The sequence below is a fragment of the Pipistrellus hanaki genome (genome assembly GCF_964339955.1).
Source record: "Pipistrellus hanaki genome assembly, chromosome: 15".
Taxonomy (NCBI): Eukaryota; Metazoa; Chordata; class Mammalia; order Chiroptera; family Vespertilionidae; genus Pipistrellus; species Pipistrellus hanaki.
In genome coordinates, this window is record NC_140517.1 from 35,737,530 (window position 1) to 35,751,462 (window position 13,933).

A 13,933-nucleotide genomic window follows, 5' to 3' on the forward strand; every position below is an offset into this window, starting at 1 on the left:
GGATGATCCAAGATGGCAGCATAGGTAAACATCTAAACGGCTGCTGTGCACAATGATTTCAAAACTACAACTAAAAGACAAAACGTCTATCACCCAGAACCATGGGAAAGCTGGCTGAGTGGAAGCTCTACAACTAGACTGAAAGAGAAAAGAATATTCAGGGCACACGTGTTGAAAAACTGAGGTACGAGGGCAAGCGTGCAATACGGGCTGGCAGTGAATCCTGGCTGGCGGTGGGTGTTGCTTTCTTCAACCTGAAGAGAGACAAGCTCTCAATCTCTTTAAAATCCAGTTTCTGGAGAGAAACTGCACTGTCTGCCATTGGGTCTGAAAGTGAGGGTGGCTTGCTTGCAGAGCTGCGAGCAAGAATAATTGTTTGTTGTGCTGGGGCGCAAGACATGGGGACGCAGTCAGAGAGGCAGAAACAACAGACTGGCAGCCAATGCTGTTTGCCATGCCCTAGCCTAGTGATGCCCTGAGACTCCAGCCCACACAATCTAAAAACACACCCAAGTTCCAAGCATATGAATGGCCTTCTCTATTGCAGTTTAACCAAGCAAACTTGCAACCTGGTGTAGACAGATCCAAAGCCTCCAAGCTCCAAGCAGGGAGAAGAGGACTGTGGTTCTTGCTGTAGCTCCTGCAGGGTGGCCTCAGACAATAGCTGAACTGCACCCCATTGGAGATCCAAAAGCCATTGTACAAAGTGGTCAGTGTGAGACACCAGATTTCAACCCCTCACATCCATAAGTGACACATTCGGAGGCAGACTCAGTGAGTACAAAAGCCCTACTGAAACAAGGCCTGCACCATAAGCGTGTCTCCAGCAGAGCAGTTCTTCCATTATAGACACAGTGGATCCTTACAGCCAATTGGCCTGGAGGTCAATTCCTCCCAGTGCACAACAGCAGTCAAGGCTTAACTACACCAAGACTTTGCACTCAGCCCACAAAGGGTGTACCAAGAGCAACCACCTTGGGTGACTGGGGAAGCTGAGTACTGGTCCCTATAGGTCACCTACCACACAAACCCACTCTATCAATACAGGGAAGCAGCCAAAATGCAGAGACACAGAAGCATGTCTCAAATGTGAGAGATGGAGGAAAGTAAACTATTGTAGTAGACAACACAGAGTTCAGAATCACATTTATAAGGTTACTCAAGAATCTTTTAAAAACCGCTGAGAAACTTGAGGAGACTTTCAAGAACCTTAATGAGAATGCCCCCCAAAAAAAAAAAAAAAAAAAAAGGAAAAAAAACAGTCAGAAATAAAGCATACACTGTCTGAAATAAAGAATATATAGAAGGGGGGGGGGGGCGGTTTCAAGGTGGCTGACAGGTAAACACCTGAAATGAGGAGTTAGAGCTTTTCTCTGGATTAGGTTCTGGCTTAAGGAAACGTTTTGGCTGGTTGGATTTCTTATCCAGATCACTAAAACTTTCCTCCTTTCAGCAATAATTCTGTTGCACTTTCTAATCATTCATGTGTTCACTGGAGTAGCAGGAAATTCAGGCATGAAAAAGTAGGCAATGAGGGCTGGGGCAGGACATCATTGTTTGGGCAACAAGGTTGTTAATCTTTCCATGATAATAGGCAGTTCTTTTTTAAATTTTATTTTTATTTTTTTATTGTTTGAAGCATTACAAATAGTAATAGGCAGTTCTTGAATAAGAATAGACCACATTGGAAAGAATCCAAGATGGCTGCACAGGTAAACACCTAACCTCAGCCGCACACAACAATTTCAATAAAATACAACTAAAATATAAAATGGACATTACCCAGAACTACAGGAAAGTCGACTGACTGGAAATTCTACAACGAGAAGCAAGGTGAAAACCAGAAGGAAGCGCGGAGGAGCTGTAAAAGCCTAAGGTATGGAGACACGCAGCGCACACGGAGAGGACGGAGCCGGAGAGGAGGGCGGCTGAGTGCCTGGCTGGCGTTCCCTAGCGGGAAGGAGATAAAAGCTCCAACTGTGCTGGGCTCCAGTTCCTACTGTTCTGAACCCCAGTTCTAGGCCAGACCCCAGGGACCCAGGCTCATCCAGATGAAGCTGGGCTGTAAGGCGGAACTCCAGGGGAGCGGAGAAAGGAGGTCCCGGCGACGCGCACATTGCGCGCAGAGAAGGGACAGTTGGTTGTGCTGCAGGATTGCCCTGGCGGGAAGGAGACAGGGGCTCCAGTCTGCTCTGAACGCCACCTCCAACTCCACTTCCAACTGAACTGAACCCCAATACTGGGCTCATTGGGGAGAGCCTAGAGTGTTTGGCGGCAGGCGAAAATCGAGGGCACCTTTCTCTCAGAGGCGTTTGCCACGAGTACTGAAGGACCCGCATAGGGCGGGGATGAGGGAAGCCAAAGCTGTAGGCTCCACCCTGAAACCCCGCCCTGTCAGGAAAGCTGCGAAAATGCGGAGACGAAATAGATCACAAATGAAAGAAATGGAGGACAAAAAGTGACAGGATATAGAGTTCAAATCTACGCTTATAAGGTTTTTCAAGAATTTCCTAGAAAAGATGGATAAGACCTATGAGGATATGAAAAGGGATCAACTAGAATTAATAAGGAATCAACAAGAAATAAAGAATACATTGACTGAAATAAAAAAATATTATAGAGAGTCCTAAAAACAGAATGGAAGATCACAAGAATCAAGTCAAAGAGTTGGAACATAAAGAGCCAGAAGACACTCCTCCCCAGAAGCTAGAAGGCAAGAGCATACAAAAAATTGAAGATAATGTAAGAAACCTCTGGGACAACTTCAAGCGAACCAACATCAGAATTATGGGGATCCCAGAAGATGAGAGAGAGCAAGATACCAAAAACATACTGAAAGAAATAGTGACAGAAAACTTCCCCCACCTGGTGAAAGAATTAGGCCCACAAATCCAGGAAGCACACAGAACTCCAAACAAAAGGAATCCAAAGAGGACCACACCAAGACACATCATAATTAAAATTCCAAGAGCAAAAGACAAAGAGAGAATATTAAAAGCAGCAAGAGCAAAGAAGGTAGTTACCTATAAAGGAGCACCTATACGATTGTCAGCTGACTTCTCAACAGAAACCATGCAGGCCAGACGGGAATGGCAAGAAATATTCAAGGTGATGAATAGTAAGAACCTACAGCCAAAGATGATTTATCCAGCAAAGCTATCACTCAGAATCGAAGGTCAGATAAAGAGCTTCACTAATAAAAAAAAAAGCTAAAGGAGTTCATCAACACCAAACCAGAATTATATGAATTGCTGAAGGGGGTTCTTTCAGAAGAGAAAGTAAATAAAGATAAAAATTATGAACAACAAATACGTAACTATCAACAAGTGATTCTAAAAAACAAGGAAATTAAAAAAAAATCTTATGAACAATATTAACTGTTGAACATAATAAAATCAGAGGTATGGAAGGGGAGTGAACTGATGATTCTTAGGGAAAAGGGGAGAGGGGGATGTGGGAAGAGACTGAACATAAACTGTGCACTTATGGATGAGGACAATGGGGAGTGGGGAAAGGGCAGAGGGTGGGGTGGGAACCTGATGGAGGAGAGCAATGGAGGAGAGAGGGTGGAAGGAACATTTGTAATAATATGAACAATAAAATTTTATTTAAAAAAAATTTTTTTAAAAAAAGAATATATAGAAGCTGAACTCTAGATCAACATAACTTAAGAGTCAACCAAATATCTGGAATATGAGGAAACAAAAAATACCCAACCAGAAGGGCAGAAAGAAAGAAGAAACCAAAAGTGTGAGGATACTGTAAGAAGCCTCTGGGATGGCTTTAAGTGTACCAACATCCAAATTTTTGGGGTGCCAGAAGAAGAGAGAGAGCAGAATATTGAAGGCCTATTGAAAGAAATAATGACAGAAAACTTTCCCTACCTAGTGAAAGAAATAGACTTACCAGTTCAGGAAGCACACAGAACCCCAAACAGGAGGAATCCAAAGAGGACCACATCAAGACACATCATAATTAAAATGCCAAGGCCAAAAGACAAAGAGAGAATCTTGAAAGCAGCAAGAGAAAAACAGTTACCTACAAGGGAGTACCCATAAGACTGTCAGCTGATTTCTCAACAGAAACTATGCAGGCCAAAAGGGAGTGGCAAAATATATTCAAAGTGATGAAAGCAAGAACCTACATCAAGATTACTCTACCCAACCAAGCTATCATTCAGAATTGAAAGTCAGATGAAGAGCTTCACCGATAAGAAAAAGCTAAAGGAGTTCATCACCACCAAAAAGCTAAAGGAGTTCATCACCACCATAATTAAAATGCCAAGGCCAAAAGACAGAAGCTAGAAGGCAAGAGATTACATGAAACGCTGAAGGGTATTCTTTAAGAAGAGGAAGAAGGCCGATACCGGATTGGCTCAGTGGATAGAGCATTGGCCTGCAGACTGAAAGGTCCCAGGTTCGATTCGTCAAGGGCATGTACCTTGGTTGCGAGCACATCCCCAGTAGGGGGTGTGCAAGAGGCAGCTGATTGATGATCTTCTCTCATCGTTGTTTCTAACTCTCTATCCCTTTCTCTTCCTCTCTGTAAAAAAACAATAAAATATATTTTAAAAAAGAAGAGGAAGAAGAAGAAGACAAAGGTAAAAAGTATGAACAAAAAAGATATCAAGTATATACCTACCAACAAGTGAATCTAAAAATCAAGTGAATAAAAAATCTGAAGAACAGAATGGACTGGTGAATATAATAGAATCAGGGTTATAGAAATGGAATGGACTGACAATTCTCGGGAGGCGGGGGGGTGTTTGAGGGGTACGGGAAGAGATTGGACAAAAATCTTACACCTATGGATGAAGATGGGGGGGGAGGGGTAAGGGCATGAGGTGGGGTGGGGAATCAGATGGAGGGGAGCTATAGGGGAGATAAAGGGGGAACATTTGTAATAATCTGAACAATAAAGATTTATTATATTAAAAATAAAAAATAAAATAATAATAAAAGAAAGAAATCACTTGTAGCTTACTAGGATGTGGACTATGAAAAGAATGCTAATGGTTCCAATTACTGGAGAAACAGGGTGATGATGGCAACAAAGAAATCCTGGGATGTTGGATACAAACTAACGGCTTTTATTCCTCCTATATACAGCAATACATCTACAAATAATGACTCAACAAGGCTATCAGCCTATACATCAAAATCTATTAGAAGAAGCTGCACAGAATTTCCACTCTACCCCAATTTAGCCACCCTGGACAGAGAGCTAAGGATGTTGGGCAAATACAGTTAGTTCTAAGTCCAAATTCAGCAGGAAGTAGATTCAGAAGCCAGAACTGTATCTCTCTACTTCCCAAGCGAATTTGGTCTATATCAATTAATGAGGGGAATGTTAGAGTAGGTAGCTGGATAGCCATGAATCAGAATAGTTAAGCTCTATGGGACAACATAAGAGACATGGCAAACAAAAATTAACCAAGAGTTAGCCAACCCAAGAGTGAGGAAGGGGAGACTTAAAACCTCCTCCAGGATGTAGTCTAACAGATAGCTTAATATCTGGGTGGGGCCAACTTGAAACCTGAGGAGGTTTTTTTGTATGTATTTTTTTCACAACCCAGCTCGAGTATAAAATTTCAAAGGTCCAAATAAGCAGGGCACTTGGTTAGAGTTTGGCCAGCTAAGCTGGAACTATATCTGAGTATATTTCCTTTTCTTACAAATAAACTAGCATGCTTTGCTGCTATTTGGCATTGGTTTGAATTCTTTCCTACAAGGAAGACAAGAGTCAGGAGTACAGAGATAACCTCTAACATATAGTTAAGTAAAAAAAAAACAAAATGCAGATACTCTAAGGTATGTAACTTTTCATTGTAGCAAACAAGGAGATATAAGAAACTACATATGTATCTGCTCATTTGTGCAAAAGAAACATAAAGAGAACAATCCCAAAAATAAAGAGACTGGTAATCTACAAGGGATGAGTAAGAAAGGGGTACAAAGAAGTAGGGAATGAAAATAGGATAGTAGGGATGAGAAGGGAGCAACAAATTTCTGAAGATACATTCTTAAAGAGCTCTGATTTTATTTGTCATAGCACAGTGATACTTCAGAGATCAAAAATAAACAAATAAATAAAACACTCCAATTAAAACCAAAGAGGATGTGGTAGGAATCAAAATTAGAATACAAACAGTAACAAGGAAACCAAAAAAAAAAACCAAAAAAAACTAACCTAAGTAACTTTGAAATATAGTACATTGACTAAATACTGTAAGATTAAAGAAACTAAAAAGAACCATATAAAAATAGTGTAATCTAGTTGGTAAATTTGTTACTCAAAGAGAAATAAATAGGAAATTCTGAAACTGACTTCATGTAAATATTAAAATTGAGCAAATAAGTAAATACATTGTTTCTCATTGTCATAAAAATAAATTACAAATAAGTAAAAGAAGAAGGCTACAATAAACACTATGAAGCAGGACTAGAATCATTATATCAATATATAAATAGATAGTTTAAAATATAAAAAGATAGAGGCAAAAACATAGATGAATATATATGTCTATATGTGTGTGTATATACAGTATGTTCAATCTGTGGTGAGGGCTTAGAAGTAATGACATCCCAGTAGCACTGAGCACACTTAATGGCCAGACCTTCATTTCTAATTATTTCCAATAAATAAAAAAGGAACCAGGACTCTTTGGAAAGTGGTTGATTCAAGGCTGGGGTAAGTAAAATAAGAGGAAGTTGGAACACCTGGAATTGAAAAAGAAGTGCTCAAAAATGATGGGAACATGTTAAAATTTTAAAGAAACTAATTTGAAGGAGATGCCAAATAGCGAACCCAGAACAATTTTAGCAACTAAATAATGATTCATTGGATTTACTTCAGAAAAAATAAAAATCCATGATTCCATACACATAAAGAAATAATTGAATATATAATAAAATGGGATAGAAGAAACAGCTCTTCCCTACAGAACAATCCTAATTAATATAAGAGGGAAGTGGAAAAAATCATTAGGTCAGGACAGTAATAACTGTTGCAGATAAGATTCATTAAGCCAATGGAGGCTAAAATTAGTTAACAAAAGTTTTAGAAGAATCAGAATAGTTTCACAGTATCTCCCCCAACATATTTATAAATTACAATAGAAAATCTGTAACCTTACAATGGAGAAATGAGGCAGACACCACTTTCACCCACTAATCATCGTCAACATCATCCATACATAACAAGACATATCAACATTACGATACCCTGAGAGGAATACAACATTATTTTTGTGGCACTCTTTTAAAAAATGCAATTCACATCAATATAATGTGTAATGCATTTTTTACACATTGGATAAATCCCTCCCATTCACATACCAACAGCAATCAAGGCTGAGAAAAGATCAGAATAAACCAGATTCAATAACTGCAGATATAATGATCCATTTGTTCAGTAAGATATATATAAAGATTCTGAGAATTTCTCCTACATGATGAAATCAGCAGATCACCTAATGTGTCTGAGTGTCTTAAATTAAGCAAAAAAACAAATATAAAAGGCCCCTGGACATTTATTAACTGCAGGCACAATAAAAAGTTATATAGAAGCCTGGTCAAAGTGGCGGTGTAATTAAATGCAGTACTTACATCCTCTCACAACCACGTCAAAATTACAACTAAACTAAAGAACAACCATCATTCTTAACACCCAAATCCCAGCTATAACAGAAATCCTATAGCTAAGGATATAAAGAAGATGCCACATCAAAATTGGTAGAAGGGATGGAGATGCAAGGGGCTGGTCCCACATGTATATGTAGCAGATAAAAATCAGGAGGAATATCTCAATTGCAGAAGTCTCCCCTGAAGAGCAAGGGGTCCCAGTCCAACATCAGGCTTTTCTGCTCTTCCTGGGTTCTAGTGCCAGGAAGAAATTTCCCCATAAAATCTGCCGAAACCAGTTTGGCTCAGTGGATAGAGCGTCGGCCTGCAGACTGAAGGGTCCCGGGTTTGATTCCGGTCAAGGGCATGTACCTTGGTTGCGGGCACATCCCCAGTAGAGGGTGTGCAAGAGGCAACTGATTGATGATTCTCTCTCATCAATGTTTCTGACTCTCTATCCCTCTCTCTTCCTCTCTGTGAAAAATCAATAAAATATATATTTAAAAATAATAATAATAAATAAATAAAATCAGTGAGAATTGTAGCTGAGTGGGGATTGTAACTTCTGGCATCCCAGGCAGTTCCTCTTAAAGGGTCCATGCATGGACTTACTCAGACTTACTCTCTCTGAATTCTAGCACTGGTGCAGCAGCTCCAAAGCATCAGGGACATACAAGGATGAACTGAATTGCTGGTATCAGGACAAGAACTGTAAGGGCAGCTTTCTCTCAGACAGAAGTGCTGATAGAGGCTATTGTTCCTTTGATGAGCACTCCCCTCACCGACCCAGCAGGCAAGCACCACATCTGAGTATCCATTAACCTGGCTACAAAGGTAGCCTTACCCTTGTGATACCTGAGATCTTGTCCCACCTAACTTGCAATTGTTCCAGTGGCTTTTCCATACAAATGGCCTGTCTTCAGACTTTTCTAAAATCTCTCAAACAAGCAGCACCTGGCCTCAGCATGCTCCGTACATGTCACTTAGGGGCCCAGACCTAGCACTAGTGGCAGCTTGTGTTGGTTCAGAGCTTGGCTTCCCCTGGACACCTCCAAGCCCAGCACAAGTAGCATCCATCTGCAAATAATTTTATAGCTCAAAATACAGGTGGCAGGTGACCTCAGACTGCATCTCCTGGTGAGCCCTAGCCAGTACACCCAGTGGACAGGTTTAGACCACAAGGGACACACTCAAGGGGAGGACTCAATAGGCACCACGGTCCCACTGACATGAGTTCTGCTCCATGCAGTGGGTGGGCCCCAGCACAACTGATCCTCCATGGTAGTCAAAGCCAGTCCTTGTAGCCAATTGGCCTAAGGATAAATCCCTCCCATTCACATACCAAGAGCAATCAAGGCTCAACTACAACATGAGGGTATACACAGAGGGGAGAGGGAGCATCTGGAATGCCCACCACAGGTAAATGGGAAGGCTGTGCCACTAGACCCTACAGGACATCTACTGAATTAGGCCACTATACCAAGCCTGGAAGATATAGCATCTCTACCTATGCTAAATAGAAACAAAGAAAGGCTGCCAAAATGAGGAGATAAAGAAATATGTTTTCTGGAGAACAAAACTCCAAAAAAAGAACTAAACAAAATGGAGACAAGAAATCTACCAGATGCAGAGTTTAAAACACTGGCTATAAGGAGATAAAAAGAATTTAGCATAAAATAGGACATGGAAACTATTAAAAAAAAAAAAAAAAAAAGTCAGAAATGAAGGATACACTACCTGAAATGAAAAATAATTTATAGGGAATTAATTGTATGTAAAGTAGATGAACCCAGGAATCAAATGATTGATTTGAAGTATAAGGAAGCAAAAAACACCCAATCAGAAAAGCAAAAAGAATTAAAAAAAATAATGAGGATAGTGTAAGGACCTCTGGGATAATCTCAAGTATACCAACATTCGCATCATAAAAGCACCAGAAGGAGAGAGGGAGAGCAAGAAAAGGAAAATCTACTCGAAAAAATTACAGAAAACTTTCCTAACCTGGTAAAGGAAATAGACATACAAGTAAGTGCAGGATGTGCAGAATCTAAAACAAAATGAATCCAAAGAGGCCCTCACCAAGATATATCATAATTAAAATGCAAAAACTTAAAGACAAAAAGAACCATGAAAGCAACAAGACAAAAGCAACTGGTTACCTATAAGGAAGATCCAATAAGACTGTCAGTTGATTGCTCAAAAGAAACTTTGCAGGCTAAAAGAGACTGGCAAGAAATATTCAATGTGATGAAAAACAAGGACCTACAACCAAGATTACCCAGCAGAACTATAATTTATAATCAAGGACAGATAAAGGGCTTTCTAGTCGAGAAAAAGCTAGAGTTCATCACCACCAAATCAGTATTATGTGAAATTTTAGAGCATCTTTTTTGAAAAAGGAGGAGGAGGAGAAGAAGAAAAAGAGATTTAAAAAAATTAATAATAAAATGGCAATAAATACATATCTATCAATAATTGAATCTAAAATCAAACAAATCAACAAGCAGAACAAAAACAGACTCATTGATACATATTGAATTTTTCCAGATGAAAGGGAGTTTGGGAAATGGGTGAAATAGGTGAAGGGATTAAGAAGTATAAATTGGTAGTTACAGAATAGTCATGGGGTTATAAAGTATAGCATAGGAAATATAGTCAATAATCCTATATAATAAAGAGATAATATACAAATTAACCCTTACGCCTTCACAAGATGGCTGCCTATGACCAGGCCAGCAGGGGGCGTTAGTGGGGGACGACCAAACGACTGAACAGCAGGCTGTGTGGGCGACCAGGCCGGCGGGGGGGTGGGGGGGATAAGAGGAGGGAGGAGGTAGAAGGGGGAGCAGTTAGGGGTGATAAGGCCAGAATGCAGAGGCAGTGAGGGGTGATCACGCCGGCAGGCAAGTAAGCAATTAGGAGTCAGGGGTACAGGATTATGAGAGGGATATCCCGGATTGGGCTAAGGGCCCCATTCTCGGTGCACAAATTTTGTGCACCAGGCCTCTAGTATTTTAATAACTATGTATGGTGTCAGATGATATGAAGCTTAATAGGATGATCACTTAGTAAGTTGTATAATATCTAATCACCTGAAACTAATATAATATTGTATGTTAACTGTCATGTAAAATACTAGTAAAAAATTATTTTTTAAGAAGTTTACAGAGGAGGATCCAAGATGGCTGCTCGGGTAGACACCTAGCCGCAGCAGCTCACAACAATTTCAATGGAATACAACTAAAATGTAGAGTGGACATTGCCCAGAGCTACAGGTAGTTGACTGACTGAAAACTCTACAATAGGAAGGAGGGAGAAAACCAGAAGGAAAATCAGAGGAGCTGAAAAAAAGCCTAAGGTACGGAGACATGCTGCATGCTCGCACGCACGCACGCGGAGAGGTCGCAGCCGGAGAGGAGGAGAGGGCTGGGTGCTGCCTGGCATTCTCTAGCAGGAAGGAAATAGAACCCCCAGCCTGGGTTGAACCCCCGAACCGGCAGCGCTGAGCCCCAAGTTATGGGCCAGACCCTGGGAACCCAGGCTCCGGCAAGGGAGACGGGGCTGTGAGGCGGAATCCCGGGGGACGGCGAAAGGCGGGGGCCCCCCTGGAGTCACGCGCACATTGTGCGCAGAGGACTGAATGTTGACTCTGATGCTGGATTACCCTACCCTAGCCAGAAGAAACAAAGCCTCTGGCGGCGGCGCTGAGCCTCAGTCCGGACCGCCCCGAACTCCAGGTCTGGGCCAGTCCCTGGGGACCCAGGCTCGGGCAGGGGGAGACGGGGCTGTGAGGTGGAGTCCTGGGAGCCCGGCGAAAGGCCGAGCCCCGGGAGTCGCACACACTGCGCGCAGAGGACAGTCTGCTGGCTCTGATCCTGGACTCCCCTAGTGGGAGGGAGAAAGAAAGCTCCAGACTGGAGGAACTCGACGAGGAGCAGGAGCCCCTGCCGGACACCGGCCAGCCGGGCGCCAGCAAGGAGCCGGGCGACGGGGCCCCAGGGGGGGGGTGCCCCTGAGCCTTCGACTGCTAAGCGCGGGCAATGGAGCCAAGGACGGGGGCTGCTTCCTGGGTGGCGCCGACCCCAGTAACAGGCTGAAGCAGTGCAGGAGCCTGCGGAGAACAAAGGGGTGCCACAGGCCAACCTGCTGAGCTCCCAGGACAAGGAGGAAGAAACCAAAGAAGTTCTCAATGTGAAGAAATCAAGTGAGAGCAAATGATAGTAAAATTACTTAAGAAAGAATACAAAGAAGATCTTGAAAAATCAAAGACTAAGTCAGAACTCAACTCACCAGCCAACATTGCAACATAAATGCGTTTGGTTTTTTTTTAATAAAAGAAAAAAAAAAGAAAAAAGGGACAGAATGTTGGAACAGCGGCGACCAGGCCTAGAGTGGCCAGGCACAAGGCAGTGGCAGCTGGGCCCGGAGCAGCAGTGGCCAGGCCCCAGAGCAGCAGCAGCCAGAACAAGAACATCAACGGCCAGCACTGGAGCAGCCAGACCTGGGGCAGTGGCAGCCAGGCCTGAGGCAGAGGCGGCCAAGCCCAGGGTGGCCAGTCCAGGAACACCCAGACACGGAGTGGCCGGGCCCGGAGAAGCCAGGCCCAGAGCAGCCGGGTTGGGAGCAGCCAGGCTCAGAACAGCAGTAGCCAAGCACGGAGCATCCAGGCTGGGAGCGGCCAGGCTCGGAGCAGCAACAGCCAAGTCCAGAGCAACTAGGTAGGGAGCAGCAGTGACCAGACCCGGAGCAGCTGGTTGTGGAACGAACCAGAGCAACAGAGGCCAGGCCCGGAGTAGCCAGACCCGAAACAGCTCGCTCCTCACCTGTCCCTGTCCACGGCTGCCTCTCAGACATGGCTGGAAACTTTTGTGGGAACTTGAGGGTCTGCTGAATCAAGTGATGAAGGCTTAGATCTGGATGTGTTGAGTTAGTATAGCGCTGGGGTGTTGATCTGTGAGTGCCTTGGGTGGGGCCTGGATGAGGCTGGTTGACCTATTTGGAAATGTCTTTTGTGTGAAGTGTATCATTGGGCATGTGGAGGTATTATTGATATGAGAAAATGCTAAGTAACAGATTTACTATCTGAAAAGGGATTTACTATCGGGGAAAGGGAGGGAGGAAGAGACTGAACATAAACTGTGCACCTATGAATGAGGACAATGGGGGATGGGGAGGGGGCGGAGGGTGGAGTGGGAACCTGGTGGAGGGGGGAAGAAATGAGGAAGCTTTGTAATATGAACAATAAAGATTGATTTAAAAAAAAAAAAAAGTTTACAGAAAAAAAGTAATCTTTATATGTACAGCACTGCTGTGACAAGCATTTAAAATTCATAGTAATGTAAACACTTATTTCAACCAAAGTTATGATTTTGGTGAGAGTGAGATGTGTGTGTGTGCACGCATGTGCATATATGTTGGATTCAGGATAAAAAAGTACTAAATTATTATTTTCTAGGTGAGAAAATATTGATAAAGATTAAACTTTAAAAAATAATCACAAAATAGGAAACACCAAAAGAAACTGCAAAATAAAAGAAAGTGGATCCCTCTAGGGAAACTGAGAAACAGGGCAAGAGACTGTCTTTTTTAAAGGAATAAGTCTTATAAAACCCCTTGACTCTTTAAATACTGTGCATATATAACTTTGATAATAACTTTCATGAAAATAAATCTATAAATGTATACAATTCTGACTATAAATAGGAAAAAAGAGATGGGAAAAACTTGAATTCAGGGTATAGGTAGAAGTATTAGAGCGAATATAATTTAACATATATAGGAAGGAAAAAGCCAAGGTGTAGGTGAGGTTTCAGGGAAGTTCATGCTAAATAGATTTCAGTTTTCTTCTGGAACCAGGGCAGCCTGATAATGACCACTTGGAGTGAAACCTTACAAAAGCCTGCCCTACCCAGTTCCCATCACTCACCTGTATATTGACCATTTGACATCTCTTTCTCCACTATCCAAGGTTCCTTCCCTTGCTCCAATAAGAAGATCATGTTGGGCTTGGAAATGGAGAGTCCTGAATGCAGAAGAAAAATGAAAGTGGGAGAGGCAGAATATGCTATAGCTGTTCCAGAACTCATATCTCTTGGTCATTGGGTAAGAAAGGATACTAGAGAAAGGACTAGAGAATGTAAGATGAAGATGAAACTTCTTCCATAGCAGAGGTTCTCAAAGTGCTAGAGCAAAAGAACCAACACTTAGTAACATCAGAAATACATATTCCCAGTCCCAAACCCAGACTTATTGAATCAGAAACCACAATAGTTCTCAAACTTTCATGGGCATTAGAATAATTTGGAGGGTTC

The 13,933-nt window shown here is 42.2% G+C and overlaps 1 protein-coding gene across 4 annotated transcripts in view; it reads right to left on the reverse strand.

Annotated features, from left to right (window-relative positions):
- Positions 1 to 13,933, reverse strand: part of ZNF527 (zinc finger protein 527) — an 83,381-nt gene that overhangs the window by 49,915 nt on the left and 19,533 nt on the right. For 3 of the 4 annotated variants that reach the window (XM_084860842.1, XM_084860841.1, XM_084860840.1), the window contains one exon: positions 13,549 to 13,644. The exons of the other annotated variant lie outside the window; for it this stretch is intronic. In XM_084860842.1, coding sequence (XP_084716968.1) covers positions 13,549 to 13,621 — 73 coding nt within the window. In that variant the 5' untranslated portion in view covers positions 13,622 to 13,644. The remainder of the gene's footprint in view (positions 1 to 13,548; positions 13,645 to 13,933) is intronic. 4 annotated transcript variants of the gene reach the window in all.